This window comes from Suricata suricatta, chromosome 12, assembly GCF_006229205.1.
Source record: "Suricata suricatta isolate VVHF042 chromosome 12, meerkat_22Aug2017_6uvM2_HiC, whole genome shotgun sequence".
NCBI lineage: Eukaryota > Metazoa > Chordata > Mammalia > Carnivora > Herpestidae > Suricata > Suricata suricatta.
Window position 1 is genome coordinate 8,327,195 of NC_043711.1, and position 22,021 is coordinate 8,349,215.

General features: G+C 44.5%; 1 protein-coding gene across 1 annotated transcript; it reads right to left on the reverse strand.

Moving 5' to 3' along the window:
• Positions 1 to 6,244: 6,244 nt before the first annotated feature.
• On the reverse strand, positions 6,245 to 19,530 carry LOC115275338 (zinc finger protein 709-like). The gene is made up of 4 exons (XM_029919050.1): positions 19,390 to 19,530; positions 8,887 to 9,013; positions 8,614 to 8,686; positions 6,245 to 8,097 (listed from the first exon to the last, which is right to left on the reverse strand). Exons 1-4 carry the CDS (start codon positions 19,390 to 19,392, stop codon positions 6,537 to 6,539), a joined length of 1,764 nt encoding a protein of 587 aa, XP_029774910.1. The 5' UTR covers positions 19,393 to 19,530; the 3' UTR covers positions 6,245 to 6,536.
• Positions 19,531 to 22,021: the final 2,491 nt, after the last annotated feature.

Sequence of the window (22,021 nt, forward strand, 5' to 3'; positions counted from 1 at the left end):
ATTGCATGCAGAAATGAAAGTTAGGGGTTTTAACATCCTCCTAGCCTGTGAAAACATGTTTACTGTTTTTTATTAATTGCCTTTAGGATATACACTTGTAATTTAGGAGTTGTTGTGTATTTTCATAACACTTTCAAGATAGAGAATAATCCAGCACCCCAAAGGAACAATCTGGGGCACCTGGGTGGCTTAGTCGGTTAAGCATCCGGCTTCGGCTCAGATCATGATCTCACGGTTCGTGGGTTCGAGCCCCGCATCAGGCTTTGTGCTGAATGTTTGCTCGGAGCCTAGAACCTGCTTCGCATTCTGTATCCCTCTCTCTCTGAGCCTCCCCTGCTCACACTGTCTCTCTCTGTCTCTCAAAAATAAAGAAAAAAAAAAAGAACAATCTGTGTGGTCCCTGTTTGGACTGATCCCTTAATCACTGACCTGTCTTAGTTTCCTATACTTTTGCCATTTCCAGGACATGCAGGATGCCATGTTACTTCATGAGTCCTGCTGAAAGGACTCTGATGCCACATTTGTAAATGTGCAGAATCATATAAACTTTGCTGTGTTCTCCCAAGTTTAAAACTTCTGACATCGCCCAGGGCACATAGTATGCCAACGAAACGGAGAGATGCCACTATTTTGAGCTGTGTGACCTGGTGTAAGATCCCATGCTTGTGTGATGGAAGGAATAATGAGGTCAGAGATCAAACGAGGTAGTACAACTAATACAATGACATAATCTCTACAATACTAAGAAAACAAATTAGCGCCGGAGAAAAAAGAAACCAGATTTGGATTTCCTTAGCTGTTTTATGAAAGTCAAGCTGTCGCTTTTTGCCTTGTCTTCCATGACACCTCCGGGAAGTGTAACCAGACGGAAATGATCTGTGACAACAGAAGTGGCTTTTGTACCCCCTTGATCAAAAACCATCAAGACACTATCTTTATAAAAAGGCACAGGGGTGCCTAAGTGGCTCAGTCAGTTAAGCATCGACTTCGGCTCAGGTCATGATCTCACGTTTTGTGGGTTCAAGCCCCACGTCAGGCTCAGTGCTGACAGCTCAGAGCCTGGAGCCTGCTTCTGATCCCATCTCTCCGTCTCTCTCTGCCCCTCCCCTGCTTGCAGTCTCGCTCTCTCTCTCTCAAAAATTAACATTTAAAAATATTTTTTTAAAAAAAGGCACAGGAAATTCCCACTTTGAGGATGTCAAATATACTTCATCATTACCTTGAGATGCTACTTAAAATGATACAGCTCCAGGCACTTGGGTGGCTCACTCGGAAGAACAAGCGACTTTGGTCTCAGGGTTGTTGAGTTTGAGCCCCATGTTGGGTGTAGAGATTACATAAATAAGTAAACTTTAAAAAAATAATGAGAGGGGCGCCTGGGTGACTCAGTCGGTTAAACATCCGATTTCGGCTCAGGTCACGATCTCACAGTTTGTGGGTTCGAGCCCCGCGTTGGGCTCTGTGCTGACAGCTCAGAGCCTGAAGCCTGCTTTGGATTCTGTGTCTCCCTGTCTCTCTGCCCCTTTCCCACTCACTGTCTCTGTCTCTCAAAATAAAATAAAGATATAAAAAAATTTTTTAATACAAATAAAAAAATAACAAGGGGCGCCTGGATGGCTCAGTCAGTTAAGCATCTGACTTCGACTCAGGTCATGATCTCGCAGTCCATGGGTTTGACCCCACATCGGGCTCTATGCTGGCAGCTTGGAGTCTGGAGCCTGCTTCGGATTTTGCGTCTCCCTCTCTCTCTCTCTCTCTCTCTCTCTCTCTCTCTCTCTCTCTGCCCTTCCCCCACTCATACTGTGTCTCTCAAAATGAATAAACGTTAAAAAAATAAATTTAAAAAATCAAACCAAAAAAAAAACCCAATGAAATGACACAGTTCCCCTATCACTCTACTCACAGGAAAACTCACGATGGGCCACAGCTCTGCGGATGACAGACCCTCCTCAAACTGGAACTTGGAAAATTTCATGGGGCACAAAGTGGGCCGCTCAGTCTGAACAGCCATAAAATACGTGCGAAACATTCAGGGAGTTTCGATTCCTTCCATCTGATGTCAAAGAGAAACATAAATACCACCAACACCCATGTCTAATGTAATGGTAGGTCTCACGTCCCAATACCCATGACTGCGCTCATATCAAACAGCGCTTGCCCCACGACTTACAACCAGGGCCAAAACAAACATGAAACTGGTATCCTTCCTGGTGGGGAATCCCTGCTTTTAATCCCAGGAGGGCGGGACTTCCGGTATTACTGGCCATTACTTACACCCACACACAAGCAGTGTCTCCATATTTAGGACATATTAGATGGTGCCAGAACAGTGACTGACGATCATATCCTCACTTGGTATGGCCCCTACCCTCCATAGAGAAGACAAACAACCCGCTCCCTACTTCCTTGTCAAGGGTCTTCCTTTCCTTTCCTTCAGGATATTTATTTTCTAAGTAAAAACCAAAGCTTTCTCAATTAATCACCTTCTTGTCTCAAACACATAAGCACCAAGCATGTAAGAACTTGTTTCTTTCATGCCTATGTTATCTACAGCCTAGAGTGGCTTAAATATTTGTGCTAAATTGTATTTTCAGCCTACGCTTCCTGACATGGTGTTGACCAAAGAACCTCAAGAGCACGGTCTCTGAGCAAGAAGGGCGACCCTGGAAGGGGGAGCCTGACCCTGTCATTTCCTGAGTTTGTGTTCTTCGACAATTTCCCTTAACTTGTAAGCATTACTCATAATAGAAATAGTAAGTCTTACATATTTTGCTAAAGAATATGTGATTTGACATATATGTGCTTTAAGTGAGATACTTTATGGAAGTGTCCGATACACTGCAGGGCGTGTTTCAGTATCTAAATAGCAAGAAAGGCAAGGCTGTTCCAGATGTTGCAGCTGGCCTAGGACCCCATGCAAGGCCTAGACTGTCAAAAAGGATCTCACATGTCTAACCCCAGACACAGCTACTTTGTAACCATATTGGATCAAGATAAAACGAAGGTTTTCTATCACCAAATCTCTAACATGACAAAAGAGAACAGATCCCACAGAAACAACCAAAATGACCCTCTATTCACTAATATGGTTTCTGTTTCTTACAAGTTAGGTTTACCATCAAGCCATTCTTTCTGCCTTCTATGTAAGAATTATTGGGGCGCCTGGGTGGCTCAGTCGGTTGAGCATCTGACTTCAGCTCAGGTCATGATTTCATGGTCTATAGGTTCGAGCCCTGCGTCGGGCTCTGTGCTGACAGCTCCGAGCCTGGAGCCTGCTTCGGATTCTGTGTCTCCCTCTCTCTTTGCCCCTCACCTGCTTGTGCTCTGCCTCTCAAAAATAAACACTAGAAAATTTTTAAAAACAATTATTATGATTATTTATGATAGAATTAAGTTCATTATCTCAAAGCCCCAATACAGGGAAACACTTTCCTTAAATAGCAATCAAATTATCTACCACAAGTAAAAATCCAGTAAGAATTCCTTTCAATAAAGTATGCTGATACTGTTAACATAGTACAGTTATGCTTATGGTCATACTTATTTCTAGATTTCATATGCTCTTATCTTTGATTATTGATGTGATATTAGTGGCCTTGGGCAAAATGGAACTGAAAACAACCTAAGTTTGTGGTTTTATGAACAAATGAGAAACTACTTTTATCATAAAAATTCTAAGTATAAAAGAATTTTGAAGCATTTTCCTAAGGAAAAAAATACTCGAATTTACATGCACACAATAATATGGACTTACAATGTATAATGAGTAAATAGAGAAAATTACAAAAGTTGATCTGGAAATCCGTAATTACAAAATATCCTGGGTGGCTCAGTCGGTCAAGTGTCTGACTCCAGCTCGGGTCACGATCTTGCGGTTCGTGGGTTTGAGCCTGTGTGCGCGCTGAGCTGGCAGCTCGGAGCCCGGAGCCCGCTTCCGATTCTGTGTCTCCCTCTCTCTCTGCCCCTCCCCCAACCATGCTCAGTTTTTCTCTCAAAATAAATAAAAAACACATAAAACATTTCTTTAAATAAAAACTAAGATATTTTAATATATCCTTTCAGGAAATGAGGCACATAATACAACATGTTAGCATACAAGTGCTTGTTAAAATCAATCAAGTATTTCTAAGCCAAAACGACAAATGAATCATTAGAGGGGAAAAATGCACACATTTTCAATCACATATCAAATAAGTGACAAGACATCGAGGGATTATGCTCAACTATGAAACGCAGGAAACACCCAGAATCTGCCTGACAGGAGGAAGGCGTGATGCTCAGCGGAGGGGCTGGCTCCCAGCAGTCACGGCCGCCGCACGCCGCTCTACTGGACTGCACCACGACCGATGTCACAGGGGAATCAGAAACACACAGGCAACGGTGGTATCAACAGCAAAGGGTGTTTACTATACAACGTAGACCCTGGATGGATAAAATCTAGGAAAGAGGGGAGTAGCACTTCAGAGAACATTCTCAACGCTGACAGCCTCAATCTGTGGATACCTGAGGGCTTGCAGGAAAACGGAACCCAGGCTGGTCTCTGATGTAGAACTTGGGACACAAGAGTAGAAGCCTACTGCTGGAGTCCAATGGAGGTCATGCACTTGGGTGATGGCTTTGAGAGTATTCAAGGGAAAAAAAGAATGAGGAGAACCGGTTGGAAGCACATGTCCATGAAGCTCTATGCTTCTAGAGGCCTCTATACAGGTGGCTGAATACCACGCCCGGTCCTCTTTCACCTCACTTCTGTGCTCCAGTTTCATGTGAGGTGAGCTTTCGTGGATTTTAACAAGGAACCATCAATGCAATAGATACTGGAAAACACACTTCACGATATTATGGACTCTGACATTAACAGCACCAAGGAGGGTGTCTCCAACTCTAGATTATTGTTCTGTCTCACACAGGCCTCTATTGTTAATGTAACTCTACTTCAAATTCCAGCCATAAGCAATGACGAAGAGCAAAGGACAAAAGATGAAAATAATGGGACGCCTGAGTGGCTCAGTCGGTTAAGTGTCCGACCTTGGCTGAGGTCATGATCTCACGGTCCAATGGTTCAAGCCCTGCACTGGGCTCTGTGCTGGCAGCTCAGAGCCTGGAGCCTGCTTCGGATTCTGTGTGTCTCTCTCTCTGCCCCTCCCCCACTCATGCTCCGTCTCTCTCCATCTCTCAAAAATGAATAAACATTAAAAATATTTTTAGGGGTGCCTGGGTGGCTCAGTCGGTTAAGCCTCCGGCTTCGGCTCAGGTCAGATCTCACTTTCGTGGGTTTGAGCCCCGCGTCAGGCTCTGTGCTGACAGCTAGCTCAGAGCCTGGAGCCTGCTTCCGGTTCTGTGTCTCCTCTCTCTGGCCCTCCCCCTCTCATGCTCTGTCTCTCTCTGTATCAGAAATAAATAAAATAGTAAAAAAAAAAAATTTTTTTTAACTTTAAAAAATGATTCACGAGACTATCTAAGCTTTGCACACTGACAACTATATGCAATTACTATTTCGTAAGGAAAACAGAAAGAGGCTCTTAAGGTCAATGAAAAGGGAACTCTCTGTTAACAAAGAACTGTAGAATACGGAAATAATGGCTAAAGCGTATTGAGTACATGCCCCAGAGAAGGCATTTCTTGGGAAAGGGAAATAAGAGAGTGTTATTTTTCAGTGTTGCTATCCTCACAGAACTTAAATCATATAAAAAGTAAACCTACTTGCGTATTAGAAATACACGTCAATAATCCATGGATCCAACAGACTTCAAACTAAGAACACAGAAATATTACTCAGGAAAGAACATTACTTACTAAACTTACAAACTCTTGCTTACAGAGCACCTACGTAATTATCTCACTTCCATATCTGCTTTCAAAGGTAAGTGAAGTCCACAGTACAGAGAATCACTTTAAAAATGAATCCTTTGGGGATCAGAGAGGCTCAGTTAAACATCCAACGTGATTTTGGCTCAGGTCATGATCTCATGGTTGTGAGAGCAAGTACCACGTTGATCCACACTGGGCATGCAGCCTCCTTAACATTCTCTCTCCCGCTCTCTCCGCCCCTCCCCCACCACATGGGCGCACACGCTCTCTCAAGAGAATGAATCCTTGATAAAGGCCATCCATGTGTAATGTTTATAACATTTCTTTCATGTTGTGAATTTTCACAAGTATTCTACACGAATGTTCAAAGAGCTTACCCATATTACTTGAGTATGATTTCTTTCCCACATAATTTTCACACTACCTTGAAAATATCTGCAAAAATTATAAAAGTTTTATTTTTTAGTTATAGAGGATGAATCCTGTGAATAATATATTTGTTTAGTGATGTGGGGCAAGCGAAGGGTTCCTACGTTGTTTATCATTGATAGGATTCTTGCCACTGTGACCTTTATGGTAAGGTCTCAAGGAAACAGGACAGCTGAAGGCTTTCCTACGTTCCGTACATCTCTACAGTTCCTCTCCCAGTGTTCCTTCTTACGAGTCCACGAAAGATCATACAACGAACCTTTCGTTTTCGCACATTCCTTATTTTCACAGGCTTTCTCTCACGTATGAGTTCTTTCATGATTTCGTAAGGAATTACTAAGACTGAAGGCTTTACTACAAGTTTTACATTGATAAGGTTTCTCTCCAGTGTGAGTTCTTTCATGTGTTCGTAATGAACTGGGAGAAATAAATGCTTTCTTACATTTCTTACATTTATAAGGTCCATCCCCAGTGTGGATTACCATGTGTGACAGAACACCTGAGCGAAAAATGAAGCCTTTCCCACATTCCTTACATTCATAGGGTTTTTCGCCAGTGTGAGTTCTTTCATGTTTCTGAACATAATAGTGACTGCTGAAGGCCTTCCCACATAGTTTACATTCATAGCGTTTCTCATTCGTGTGAGATCGCTCGTGCTTGCGTAAGTTACTTGAGTACCTGAAGACTTTACCGCATTTTGTACACTCATAGGGCTTTTCTGCACTGTGTGTCTTTTCGTGGATCCGAAAGGACTGGAGACAGCTGAAAGCTCTTCCACATTGCTTACATTCATATGGTTTTACTCCAGTGTGAGTTCTTTCATGAATTCGAAAATAATTGGGACAACTGAAAGCCTTGCCGCACGCCTTACACTTGTAAGGTTTCTCCCCCGTGTGAGTCCTTTCGTGATTTCGAAGGGAACTGGGATAACGAAACGCTTTGCCACATTCCTTACATTCGTGAGGCTTCCTCGCAGTGTGAATTCTTCTGTGTTTTCCAAGGGACCTGGGAGAACTGAAAGCTTTCCCACACTCCTGACATTCATACGGCTTCACTCCACTGTGAGTCATTTCGTGACTTCGACAGTTTTTGGGACACCTGAAGGCTTTCCCGCACTCCTTACATTGATAAAGTCCATCTCCATTGTGCCTGCTCATGGGTCGTTGAAATTTGGGGGAAGAATGCAAGGTTTTGCTGCCTTCTTTACCTTCGTAGCGTTTCTCCCCGTTATGACTTCTCTCATGTTTATGTAAATTACTTGAATAGCTGAAGGCTTTCCCACATTTTGTACATCCCGCGGGCTTTTTCGCACGGTGTGTCCTCTCGTGTATTCGGAAGGGCCTGACACAACCGAAAGCTTTCCCGCACTGCTCACATTCACTAGCTTTCTCTCCAACATGAGTCCTTTCGTGTTTACGTAAGTTACCTGAGTAACTAAAGGTTTTACTGCATTTTGTACATTTGTAGGGCTTTTCTCCACTGTGTGCCCTTTCGTGAATTTGAAAGTAATTGCGACAAATGAAAGCTTTCCCACAGCGCTGACATTCATAGGGTCTCTGTCCAGCGTGTGACCTTTCATGCATCCGAATGGACTGGCGATGCTCAAAGGGCTTCCCACAATGCTGACACTTACAGGGTTTCTCTCCACGGTCTTGATACTCATATGGTCTGTGACCAGTGTGAGACCTCATGTGCTTGTGACAGGATGAACGATGCGTCGACGCCGGTCCACAAAGAGTGCAGTTACATAATTTTATCGATGTAGGAGTTTTCTTCTGATTATGATTTGAATTCTGGTCGAAGATGCCTTCATACTGGCGACATTCTTTACTTTTACAGAGTCTCTCTCCCATTTGACTGCTGTAAAAATGAGAAGCATATTACTAACAGATTGGTTATTAATCGGCTTATGTTTATTAACAGCCATGACAGTGACTTATTACCGTCTTCAAGGAGAATGTAGGTTTTCTGCAGATTTTGATAGTTTGAGGGTGAACATGCCAGAGGCTTGGTAACACGGCTTCACCTTAGCTGTCACCAAACCGGTGACACTCATAAACGGTGCTTCTACACGCCGCCCCAGCGTGCCACGGTTCAAAAACCATACATCTCGGCCCCATGTGGGAAAAAAGGCTGTTGAGGAAAATCTCCTACGGATCGATGGATTTAAAGCTGGGCTGATTTGTTTTTAAATTTTCACAGGGGCACATGGCTGGCTTAGTTGGTGGAGCACCTGACTCTTGATCTTAGGATCACGAGTTCAAGTACCACGCTGGGTACAGAGATCACGTAAATAAATAAAACTTAAAAATAAAATTTCATAAAATCTCTAGATCCTCTTGTGAAACCCTGTTTTCCCATGTGAATGTTACTCACATTAAATGTGTCCCGTGATTCTTATCCCAATCTTCACTGACACAGACTTCCCATTTTTCTTCTGAAATACACACTAGGAAAAAGCATTATAAATTATAAAAGTTTATTTAAAAAATTGGATTTTAAAAATTCTAGGTCCATGGCAAGTTGTGATCACGGAGGGTTTATTAACAGAAACATTCGCTTTCCATTGTTCCCCTCAAAATAGCACTGATGAGCAAGTTACACGAGGTCTCTAATTGTCTTAGTGAGTGAGAAACGCTGTCATCCTACCTATCGAGGCCAGGTTCCGGAAGGTTTCCTGCATCACGTCTCTGTAGAGCTTCTTCTGGGCCGGGTCCAGGAGGGCCCACTCCTCCACGGTGAACTTCACGGTCACATCGTCCAAGGCCACCGCGTCCTAAATAATCCCATACATGTACACAGAGGGGGTGAGACACACCACTGAAGACCTCTACTCAATTGAGAAGAAGCTCACATACGACGCCCAGAGCCTAAGTGACCTGGGGGACAAAGGTATTTCCCTCCTTTCGGCTCCAAAGGTAGGGCAGATGAGAGGGTCTCTCACTCCCGACCACATACGTGCTGTCTGTTCCAAGGCCACTAAACATTGTGTTCAACTCTAACACAAACTACTCAGAGTTTAAGTCAGACCCATAGGTTAAAAAGTCAGTCCCACATACGGTTCCTATTTGAGACAGAAGCTATAAATAAGGAGCCCAGTTTACTATTCCCACAAATTCAGATTCCCTCCACATTCTGCCCCATTTGGTGACTTACTGAAGTGATTTAGAGGAACTTAGCAAAATGCTTTGTTTACCATTACCAGTTGACTATAAAGATTACAACTAAGGAAGAGACAAAAGGTGCAGTACTCAGGATAAGATAAGACAATGGCAAGGGGAATGGAGATGGGGGGGGGCGGTTCCAGAGCTCCCACTCCCCCTCCGGACATGCCAACCTTCCAGCACCCGATGGATTTGCCAACACAGAAACTGTCAGAATCCTGTCTTTAAGAATTTCGATGGAGGTTTCATTACATGGACACAATTTATTAAATCACTGGCCACTGGTAATTAGCTCAGCCTCTAGTCCCTGTCCTATACCTAGAAGCTGGGAGCTGCAGCTCAACCTTCTAAAGTTTTAATCAAAGTTTGCTATTTCAGGTGTCCAAAACCCCACCATAAAAGCTACCTAATAAGTGTCCAAGAGTTGCCTCATTAAACAAAAACATTCTTGGGGCGCCTGGGTGGCTCAGGAGGTTGAGCGTCCAACTTCGGCTCAAGTCATGATCTCATGGGTTCGAACATGGGTTCGAGTCCCAGGTCGGGCTCTGTGCTGACAGCTTGCTCAAAGCCTACAGCCTGCTTCAGATTTTGTGTCTCCCTCTCTCTCTGACCCTCCCCTGCTCGTGCTGTCTCTCTCTGTCTCTCAAAAAAAAATAAAATACATTAAAAATTTTAAACAAAAATATTCTTTCACCATTAATACTCAAGTGATCTCAAGGGCTTCAAGAGAATTTAGCTAGGCACTGAGGACACTCACCACACATCTTTCTCATTGGATCACAGTAAGTCAAACCCAGGGACAAAGGCTCACTAAAAAATTGAGAGCAAATCACTGAGCGAAGAGAATGTTTCCCCACTGACCTCATGTACCTCTACGTCAACTGGGATCTTGTTTAATGTAAGTGCACCACCTTGGAAGAACTACATGCTTTCTGGAAAACGCAGAACAAAGGCAAGAATGTCCCCTCTCACTCCACTTAGACGGTCTTGTACTGGAATTCTCAGCTATGCATTCAGACAAGGGGAATAAAAGGTAAATAACAAAAAAATAATAGGCATACACTTAGAGAAGCCAGAAATAAAACTTTGTGTCCTGTGACAAGACTGTCAATTGGGAAAATGTCAAAAAATTCCAAATAACAAAGAAAACCCCATGAACTGAGAAGAGGAAAATTAAAAGATAAAAGGTTAGTATCGAGAAGGCAATTGCTTTTCTGTAGATCTACACAAATACAGTGAACTCATCTTTGAAAAAGACCCAAAGTTAACTCAAAGGGAAACAGTCTTTTCAACAAATAATGTCCAAAAAAAAAAAAAATACCCACTGGACATGTGCATGCAAATAAATAAATCTACAAACTTTACACCTTTCACAAAAACTAACTCAAATTTGATCACAGATCTTAGGGTATACTGTCGAATTTCAACACACCCCTAAAAGATTAAGATAGGAGAAAAACCCTGGTGATGTAGCATTTGGTGATTAATTTTTAAGAAAACAAAAGCAGGGCACCCGGCTGGCTCAGTCGGTGGAGCACGGGACTCTTGATCTCAGGGTCGGGAGTTTGAGTCCCACGTCGGGTGGAGAGATTACTTTAGGGGAAAAAAAAAAAAAAAAGCAAGATCTATGAAAGAACAAAATACCTTGGACTTCATCACAATGAAAAACCACTGAGTGAAACAAGTTAACAGAATGAAAGTGCAAGCAATCATCTGGCAGAAAAGCTTTAGAAATCACTTATCTGATAAAGGACTGGTGTCAAATACTAACATTAAAAACAGGACACCGAACAATTGGGAAAATGGAAAGCAACAGTAGCCGCACTCATTGCTGGTGGAAACAGAAAAGGATGTACCTACTTTGGAAGAAAGGCAATCTCTTAACACTGAGGCCACACTTTCCATACTAGGTAGCAATGATGCATTTCAAATGTACACAAATGAGCTATAAACTTATGTTCATAAAGATCCTACATGTGAATGTTTATGGGAGCTCTATGCATACTTGTCATGACTTACATGGAACCAAGATAATTTCAATAGGTGAACAGAGAGAAAATATCACTAGTGCATCCATGGGATGAAATATTCTTCAGTGATGGAACAAACGGGCTCATCAAGCCAAAAGTCAAGGAGGAAGTTTTAAATCATATTTCCAAGTGGAAGAAGACAATATGACAAGGCCACATACTGAATGATTCCAGGGGTATGACATTCCAGAAAAGAGAAGATGGAAAGACCCTAAAAGATCTCTGCTTACCACAGATACGGGGTGGGAGGGAGGGATGAATGACGAGATAGGAAATAGATTTTCAGGAGAGTGAAAATATTCTATATGATACAGAAATGATGGAGACACATCATTTCACATTGGCTAAAGACCTGAGACGATTTGACACAGAGTTGACCTTACTTGTAAACTATGGACTTTCATGCATCAAAGTTGGTTCAACAAACGTAATAAGTGTATTACAATAATACAAGATATAAAATATAGGAAAAACCTTGTCCAGGCAGAAGGGTGAAGTCTCTGTATTCTCTGAATATGTTTTTCTGTTAACCTAATTGCTCTTAAAATTTTAATTTGAAAAGTCTACTAGGAAAAGAAAAAGACACTAATATTCACACCTGATAACTGACCCATGAGAAGCATAGACCATCTTTCATTCAATGACTTTCAACTTATTTCAGTAAGCCATCATGGTGCTCTAGGAAGCCTGCACCCTGAGAATTGGAAGGGAGGAGAAACTTCCATCTAATGCCGTGGTAGGGCCCCCAGCACAGTAAACTTTGAGAAGTGAAATGACTTGTCTTTGTTACTGTCTGTAACATCTTGACTCAGACATAGATAAGTGTCCTGGTAAGGCCTTGTATCCCGGGCTTAGTATATGTAGGGACAAGTGTGACTTTGATTTACATTAGGGATGATGGAGGCCTAAGATTCCAAGTTCTTTCACCCCAAAGGGGCAACTCAGAGAATCACTCAAGACTAGGAAACAGGTGAAGATAGTGTCTTGTTGCCTGGTGCTAAAAAAAGACTCCTGGAGGGGCGCCTGGGTGGCTCAGTCGGTTAAGCCTCCGACTTCAGCTCAGGTCAGATCTCACGTTCGTGGGTTCGAGCCCCGCGTCAGGCTCTGTGCTGACAGCTCAGAGCTGCTTCCAGTTCTGTGTCTCTTCTCTCTCTGCCCCTCCCCCTCTCATGCTCTGTCTCTCTCTGTATCAAAAATCAATAAAACATTAAAAAAAAAAAACTCCTGGATGTACGGTCAGTAGGAATGACCACTGCGTCCCGTTGTTAGTGAGACATCCCAATTAAAACATAAAAAGCAACAATTCTGCGGCACCTGGGTGGCTCAGTCAGTTGAACGTCTGAATTCGGCTCAAATCATGATCTCACGGTTCTTGAGTTTTGAGCCCTGTGTTGGGCTCTGTGCTGACAGTGTGAAGCCTGCTTGGGATTCTCTCTCTCTCTCTTCTCTCTGCCTCTCCCCCACTCATGCTCCACCCCAAAAATAAATAAATGGACCTAAAAAAAAAAGCAGCAATTCTGCCTATGCTCCATTGTGTACAAACGTCGCAATGTCATACCTAAAGTCTATGAACTAGCATGCTTTCACTCAGGTACTCCTATGCAGCTCCTCAGGGAGCCCAGGGGCCTGGGAAAGGGGGGAACTTCAGCACTAAGGCATCTAGCAAGAGACAGGGGGAGGGCAGGTCACCTCCTCTGCAGGAGGCCGTCCCACAGGTCCAAGGTTTGCCCCCTAATGTCTCAAGCTGGTAAAAGAGCAGGCCTTTTGCAAGGCCATTGCGCGTAAGTCCAGGAGGCAAGAAAGGAGGCCGATGAAGCACCTTCAGTGAAGACGCCTCTGTGGGCCCTGCCAGGAGCGCCGCTTCAATGGCAACTTAAGAACCTCCAGCCTTTTGAGGTGCAGGTGCCCGTCTGTAAATAACAGCATACAAGGGTCCAGGTAAAACTTGTAAACAAGGAGTATGCTACCTCTGGACAACAAAAGAAGGTCGTTGAGGTTGTGGGTACTGACAGGGAGAAGAGCCATCTCCTCACGCGTTAGGGAAGGAGTGGGTGTCGGAGTATCCGACGATTTCCAGGAAAATACCAAGGTTGACCAGGCCCCACGTTGTACTCATGACAATGTCCCGTCCACATTCTGCTAGCTCCTTTCCTCGGCGTTTGTTCGCCTCGGATGTGCTCAGAGGAGGAGGAGGCCATTAACGTAGCGTGGCACCTGTGTTCCCGCAGAAACCAGGAGGCAGCTCAGCCCTTGCCGACAATCGTGCGAGAAGGCAAAGCTGTTGAAGGTCCATGATCTACTGGTAGATTATGTCCCTTCAAAGTGAAGGCCACTGCTGTTGAGATAAACACGGAACAGAAGGGACCCAGCCAAATCTGACGGCAGGGTATTTACCCGGTTGCTGACTGGCTGAGTCAGTGACTTCCGTAAAGTTGGGGACCGGGCATAGACCTCTGTTGGGCATGACCACATTTACAAGGTTACAGTGATCCACTGTCAGGTGTCATTCCTTCATTCCAGGCAAGACTAGGTCAAGGTCAGCTGTTCAAAGGAGAGCACTGGGAGTAATCAACCCCTCACTAAATAGGTTTTATATGTGCTTTCATTCCTTCAAGGGCCTGCGCCATTTTTCTTGAACCATGGTAACTACTTAGAGGGCACAGTCCATGAGGTCCTGTTTTGTCAAGATGATTTGTAAGGGCCCATGGCCTTATTTAATTTTAATTTATGAATCATTGGTTCAGAGCTTCCTAGATCACTCGGGGTTATTTTAGAACAACCAAGGCTATGTCCATGGAGGATTTTGGCAAGATCATAGTTCTGATGGTCAAGAAGAAATAGCTGTGGTGTTTTCCCCTACATCCTATTCAGTGACCATGAGACCATCGGGGGGCACCCTGCTTAAATGGAGTGGGATCCGATACAGCCATAATCTGAGACCTAGTGCTGACGGACAGCTTAGAGGCTCCAGAGTTAGTGCATTACATCAGACAGCAAAACTGATCCAGAGTTTGGGTTGTAAAGGCCGAAAAGCCAAGCAGGGAATGCTTACCTGTTTTGCTGTATACATTCTTTTTGTACATTTTGGATTCCCAATTCGGTTCAAATTGTGGTCCTTTGTTTCAGTACTTATGGTCCTTCCTCGAGCATCCCTCTTTTGTTTTCTTTGACCCTGGATATACACTTCGGCAGAGGGCGTGCCTTTCTACCCTGGGTATTTATCAATGGGTTCCTCCTGAGACTCTCAGACTCTCAGATCAGCGCCGACAGGGTTAGGAGCCTTCCCCATGATAACCGGCTGCTTTAACGGGTTTGAGGACAAGGCGCTACGTCAGCTCTGAACCAATCCCACTGCTGTGCCAAAGAGCGCCACGGATGCTGCCCTCTCCAATCCGCAGTCAGGAGACTTCTGGCAGAAGAGGCAGGGCAGGAAGAGCAGAAGTCCTCAACGGTCCCATTCAACCATCTGGTATTCCGAGTGTGGACCCGCCCCACCACTTACTGGCTGCCTTTCACCCTTTCCTCTTTCTCTTTTCAAATGTCTGCTCTCCCAGAAGTAACTGTCGAATGAGGCCATCTCTTTCCACAGGGTATACAGGGGCCAACCCAGCCTCTGTCACAGCTTCACTCTAACACAGGGCGAGAAACCGGCAAAGACAGTGACCCAGGACGGCTTTAAGGAGGACCCCAACCCAACAGTCCTGCTCCCAAAAGTCTAGAAATTCTCACAACCTCCAACTCTGGTTGGCTCGATCTGGAACTGAGGCTTGCTGGGTCACCAGTGCCACGCAGGACAGCCTGGGTCACAGCACGAGCTCACCAACCCCCAGCAGGACATGCCACCATCGGGGAGCAGAGCTGGTGAGCAACTCAGAGCAAGAGAAAACAGACCCATGCAACGGTGGTCACATGCGGACACGCTGCACACGGTGTCAACAGTCATGGCTACCTGCTGAGAAGAGGTTCAGAAGTTGAGGGGGCCGGCTAGGTAGCCCCCAAGAACACGGTACAGAGACACCCAGACGGTAGGAAAAGGCTTAGGGCTCACATGAGAGGTCTCAGGGCAAGGCTGCCTGTTAGGCAGCTCTGACATGGCTTCAGAAGGAGCCCGGCTGGGTAAGGAGTTCGTCGGGGTGGGGGCGCGGGCAGGGACAGGAGTTCTGCACACAGGCTGGTTGGAATCTTCTACCTGTTCTAGAGGAAAGACCACCAGGCTTTCTCATCAGCTCAGGAGGTGGGGAGTGGAGAGGGCAGCGAGAGGCTTAGGCTGTCGGCACTAAAACATCCAAAAATGCCAAGTCTGACTGCTCATTACAAGGACAAACAGCGGTTAAGAAAAACATGCATTCCCGATTGCTTGTTGAATACACAGAAACCCTAACAGGAGCCTCGAGAAATGACTAAAACTGTGTGTTTGGGGGTGGTCGGGCGTAACAGTGCTGGAAGGAACTAGGATTGGTTCCTAGCAATTTTCTTTTCTTTTTTTTTTTTAAACATTTATTTATTTTTGAGAGACAGAGAGAGACAGATCATGAGCAGCGGAGGGGCAGAGAGAGAGGGAGACACAGAATCGGAAGCAGGCTCCAGGCTCTGAGCTGTCAGCACAGAGCCCGAAGCAGGACTCAAACCAACGAACTGTGAGATCATGACCTGAGCAGAAGCCGGCTGCTCAACTGACTGAGCCACCCAGGCGCCCCTCCAGCAATTTCCTATCTTACACATTTACTTTAAAAAATAGAGAAACTTATATATATTATACTGTTTAACGGTCTTGATTACATTTTAACTTTTGTACACAGGAAATCATTTGAAAATATAACTCCTTTAAACACTAAAGATTACAAAAGTGTAAACCATACAAAATGAAAATTTGCAAATGCCTAACTGGAAGGACATGGGGTGTCAGTCTGTCTTTCCCTCTATCACACTCAGCGTATTTTCCAGGAGTAAGTAGCATATTACAATACTTTAGGAATTTGAGCTAAGATCCTTAAGTGTTTTTCAAATTTTCAAATATTTACATAAACTTTGGGTAGTTTTCCTCGCATCAATTAAAATGGAAATTCATTTGCTTTAGCCTGTTAAGTGCCAATGTTCTTTAGGGACAAGTGCATTCACTAACTGATTGAAAATTTTTTTTAAATGACCTTAAGGGGCATCTGGGTGGCTCGCTCAGTTAAGCATCCAACTCTAGCTCAGGTCACGATCTCACGGTTAGTGAGTTCCAGCCCCACGTCGGGCTCTGTGCTGTCAGCGCAGAGCCCGCTTCAGATCCTCTGCGCCTCCCATGCATGCTTTTTTCTCTCCCTCAAAAATAAATAAACATTAAAAAATTTTTAAATGACCTTAAGAAAAGTTAACTGAATGCCGCTCACACGTTGACGTTCTCTTGCCTGAACAAAGTACACATCCTACTTAGTTCCACAATTTTCTTGCTTTCCTCACATCTTACCTCCATCAACTTAGACTTTTTGAGCCCAAGTGCTAAAGGAAACTAGAGCCGGGGCATCTGGGTGGCTCAGTTGGTTAAGCGTCCAACTTTGGCTCAGGTCATGACCTCATGGTTTGTGGGTTCAAGCCCCGCATCGGGCTCTGTGCTGACAGCTCACAGCCTGGAGCCTGCTTCCGATTCTGTGTGTCCCTCTCTCTCTCTCTGCCCTCCCCCTCTCACATTCTGTCTCTGTTTCTCTCTCTCTCTCTTTCTCTAAAATAAATTAAAAAAAAACCAAAAAAGTGTCTGATAACAGAAGAAAAATCAAGAAGTAGAAACTGAGATCAAAAACTTGTACCTGGGGTGCCTAGGGGCTCAGTCGGTTATGCATCTGACTTTGGCTCAGGTCATGATCTTACAGTTTGTGGGTTCGGGCCCTGCATTGAGCTCTGTGCTGACAGCTCAGAGCCTGGAGCCTGCTTCGATTCTGTGTCTCCCTCTCTCTCTGTCCCTCCCCCGCTCACTCTGTCTCTCGAAAGAAATACTGGAATCGGTATAAATGAGCAGCCTGCTTCCCAAAGGACAGAAGGAAAGCCACATTCAGAAGGTTCCACATTCCAGGGGCACTTGTTTGGCTCAGTGGGCAGAACATGCCTCTCTTGAGCTCGGGGTCACAAGTTCAAGCCCCACACACTCAAAAAGAAAGAAAAGAAAAGAAAGAAAAAGTTTTCATATTCTATATTCTCCTGGTGGAGCCAGAAGTCCTGAAGTGGGTCGGTCTGTGGAAAGGACAATACTGACTTCTGAGCAGGCAGGGGTAGGAACCCTGGAAGCCCCGCCCACCTGCGGGGGAGGCCCGCTCAAGGGGGCCATCTCTTAGAGACCATCCTGAGGCCTCTGCCCGCCCCTGGCATTGCTTTGCACCATCGCCAGAGATATTTTAAATGACATACACCCCGTGTTTGGACAACTTCAGCAAATCACTCAAACCCCATGTTCATGTGGAAAGGAGGCGGGAAAAACGGCAAGGCATTTCAGCTGGCTCAACAAGAAACCTCACAAGTATGAACCGCATTCACAAAAAATTTAAAAACAATAAGATGTTAATTATTTCCATGAGAACAAATTGTTTTACAAGCTATCCATCCTAGTTGAACAACACAGGTCTGCAAGTCTAAGCCTTGAATATTCATCTGAACTCACCCAAAATTAAAGAACAGACCTCAGAATATTAGTAACACATTCTAGGGAGGGGAAAAAGTAAATACTAGTAATAATAGTAATAATAATAACACCTGCGGTGTAATCCTAAAATTTTTTTTCTTTTCATTATTTTTTTTAATTTATGTTTTTTTAATGTATTATTAAGACAAAGAGAAACAGAGCATGAGCAGGGGAGGGTCAGAGAGAGAGGGAGACACAGAATCCGAAGCAGGCTCCAGGCTCTGAGCTGCCAGCGCAGAGCCCGCTGTGGGGCTCGAACTCATGAACTGCGAGTCTGTGACCTCAGCCGAAGTCGGCCTCTCAACTACTGAGCCACCCAGGCGCCCCAGAATTACTTTTCTGAAATTCACCCCTTCCTTCTTTGGAAATACTTCACAACTGCTTTTCACGTTGTATGGAGTAAATAAATTTTTATTCACTGAAAAACTTGAGACTCAACTGAACTGAATAAATGTGTCAAAAGTGACAAACGATCTGAGCCCAGATCACCGAGTAAAGTTTCAAAGGGGAACTTCCACCCAAAGGACTTCCCATAGGATGTCTGTGCTCAGGAAAGATCCGGGGGGAAAGAGGCAGAAGAATTTTCATGAACGTTGTACCAGGTCGTTATTCGCTATTTTTCTGTAAAATATTCGGCAACAAAACGAAATCCTTTGAAAAGAGCCACCCACTGAGAGCGGAAAACTGACAGATAAATGAAGTATGAGGTCTGTTTGAAATGCACCATAGAGAACGAATAGTTCATAATGACGCTGTGAACTGGAGATGGGAAGCAGGCAGGAGGGATGTGGAAATTAATTCAGGCGATGAATGCCAGTCCTAGGGAGAGGTGGGCGCAAGGGGGACGGGGTGGGGGGGCGACGGTGCCGCGACAGGGTCGTGGATTTCACGCTTTCCCAAGATTTGGGAAAACTCAGGAGAAAATGGGTCCCCTCAGAAGAGAAAGGAGGGAATGGAGACGCCCAGAGACCATACACAGCATCATCCGCGCGCGAACACCAGAGAGCCAGTCACTATTGTCCCCTGTCGCCGTGGTCACCGCACCGTCGAGAGAGACGCGGAGCTGTCCAGAGACGCTCAAAGGCCGAAGCTGCCGCGCGCAGGGACCGCACAGGACGTCGGGGCCCCGGCTGCCGGCCCAGCCCCCACGCCACGCGCCGCAGGGACTGAGGTCCGAGCGGCGCCACCAACGGGTGCGCACACTTCAGAGTCGTCCGCGGGGAGGCCAGTCCACGCCACGGGCCGCTCCGGCCAGTTCCCCCCTGCACCCCGCCCCCCTCCCCGGGAGCCCGGGCCCGCTCACCATTGCTAGCTCTCCCGTGTCTCCCGGCGTCCGACCGACGACTCCCGGGGAAGGTGCAGGGCTCAGTAAGACCGAACCCGGGGCACAGCGACGCTAACGACTTCAGCGCAGGCCACCCGCGCTGCCAACAAAGGCCGGATCCAGAAGCCCCCCGCGGCGTGCCCGCGGAGCGTCGCCCCACCCCCCTGGCCTGACGTCTCTCCTGATTGGACAGGTTGCAAGGCCCACCCTCTTCCCCTGGGAGTGACAGCTGGTCGGAAGTAAGGGGTCTAGGGAACACCAGCTGCTGGGAGCCAATCCAGGACCTGGGACCCTTCTTTGCAAACACAGACCCTTAAAAGCCCCCTGGCAGCATTCTGATTGTTGACTATGGACAGCATTGGGTCTTCCACCCAACGCTTCTCCATCCTTATTTCGTAGTTTAAAAAGCCTATTGCCTTCCAAGCCTATTGACTGTGGTTGGAAAATTGTAGCCCCGGTCCCAGCTACGGGCAGGGACTCTTCTAAGTCCGACCACAGTTGTTAAAGAGGGATGGACTAAATTCTCAGATGTACGTTTTACGCTGAAACGAAATTTATTTTAGATTATTGAATGTATGCTTAGAGAACCTTGATATACGAAAGGTTATAATACCCCTATGAGGGAATTAGATGACTGAACTAATATAACAAGAAACAAGAAAAGATTATGTAAATAGGGGATATGTTTGGAAAGCATTAATATGCTTAAGAGATTGGATTGCAAAAATCGTTAAAAACTTTTTTTATGTTAATTTTTTTGAGAGAGAGAGAGAGCGAGCGAGCATGGGATGGGCAGAGAGAGAGAGAGAGGGAGACACACAGAATCCGAAGCAGGCTCCAGGCTCTGAGCTGTCAGCACAGAGACCCAGGCGGGGCCAAACCCACAGACTTCAAGATCATGACCTGAGCCAAAGTCAGACACCCAACTGACTGAGCCACCCAGGCACCCCTAGATTGTAAAACTCTTAATGCATGTATCTACTTATTTGAACAACCTTAGGGTGGCATTTCTTTTTTAAAAATCATTTTATTTTATGTTATTTTTCATCATGATAAATGTACTCTTTTATCCCTACCCCTTACTTACCCTATTCCTCAACCCACATTACCTATGATAACTATCAATTTGTTTTCCATACTTAAGAGTCTGTTTCTTGGTTTGCCTCTCTCTCTCTCTCTCTTTCTCCTTCTCTTTCCCTCTGCTTCTTTGTTTTGTCTGTTAAATTCCACATATGAATGAAATCATATATTTGTCTTTCTCTGATTGACTTATTTCTCTTAGCATTATACTCTGGCTCCATTCATGTTTTGCAAATGGCAATGGTTCTTTCTTTTTTATGGCTGAGTAATGTTCCATTATAGATTTAGATAGATATCACTTCTTATTTACCCATTCATCTATCAATGGATGCTTGGGCTGCTTCCATAGTTTTGCTATTTGAATAATGCTGCATAAACATAGGGGTGCGTCTATCATTTGAATTAGTGTTTTTGTATTTGGGGGGTAAATACCCAATTTTGTGATTGCTGAGTCATAGGGTAGTTCTATTTTTAATTTTTTGAGGACCCTCTATACTGTTTTCCACAGTGACGGCACCAGTTTGCATTCCCACCAACCATGTAAGAGGGTTCTTATTTCTCCAAATTCTCTCCAACACTTGCTGTTTCTTTTGCTTCTGATTTTACCCATTCTTAGTCAGGTGTGAGGTGATATCTCATTGTAGTTTTAATTTGCATCTCCCTGATGATGAGTGATTTTGAGCACCTTCCATGTGTCTCTTGGCCATCTGGATGTCTTCTTAGGAGAAATGTCTGTTCATGTCTACTGCTCATCTTTAATTGGATTATTTGGGGGGTATTGAGTTGTATCAGTTCTTTATGTATTTTGCATACTAAAGCTTGACCAGAAATGTCGTTTGCAAATATCTTCTCCTGTTCAGTAGGCTTCCTTTTAATTTTATTGTTTCTTTTGCTGTGCAGAAATTTTATTTTGATGTAGTCCCAATAGCTTATTTTTGCTTTTATTTCCCTTGCCTCGGGGGGCAAAACTAGAAAAAATGTTGCTATGGCCTACATCAGAGAGATTACCGCCTATGCTCTCCTCAAGGATTTTTTTTTTTTTTTGGTTTCAGGTCTCACATTTAGGTCTTTAATACATTTTGAGCTTATTTTTGTGTATGGGTGAAAGAAAGTGGTACAGTTTCATTCTTTTGCACGAGGCTGTCCAGTTTTCCCAACACCATTTGTTGAAGAGTTGAACAACTTTATTTAGATCCAATTCACATACTGTACCATAGACCCTGTTAATTTCTACAACTCACTAGTTTCCTGTACATACATAGATGCGTGGAGTCATCACCACAGTTAATTTCAGGACGTATTTATCTCCTATAAAGAAAACTCTACACCCTTTACTTATCACTGCCCTAACTTACTATTTTTCTATCTTCCTCCAAGTGCCAGCCCTAGACAACCATTAACTTATTTTCTATCTCTATAAAATTTCATGCTTGTTGACTTTCATAGGAATGGGATTATGTAATATGTAGTCTTTGTGTTTGACTTCATTCACTTGGTATAATTTTTTCAGGGATTTCCATGTTGCAGTATG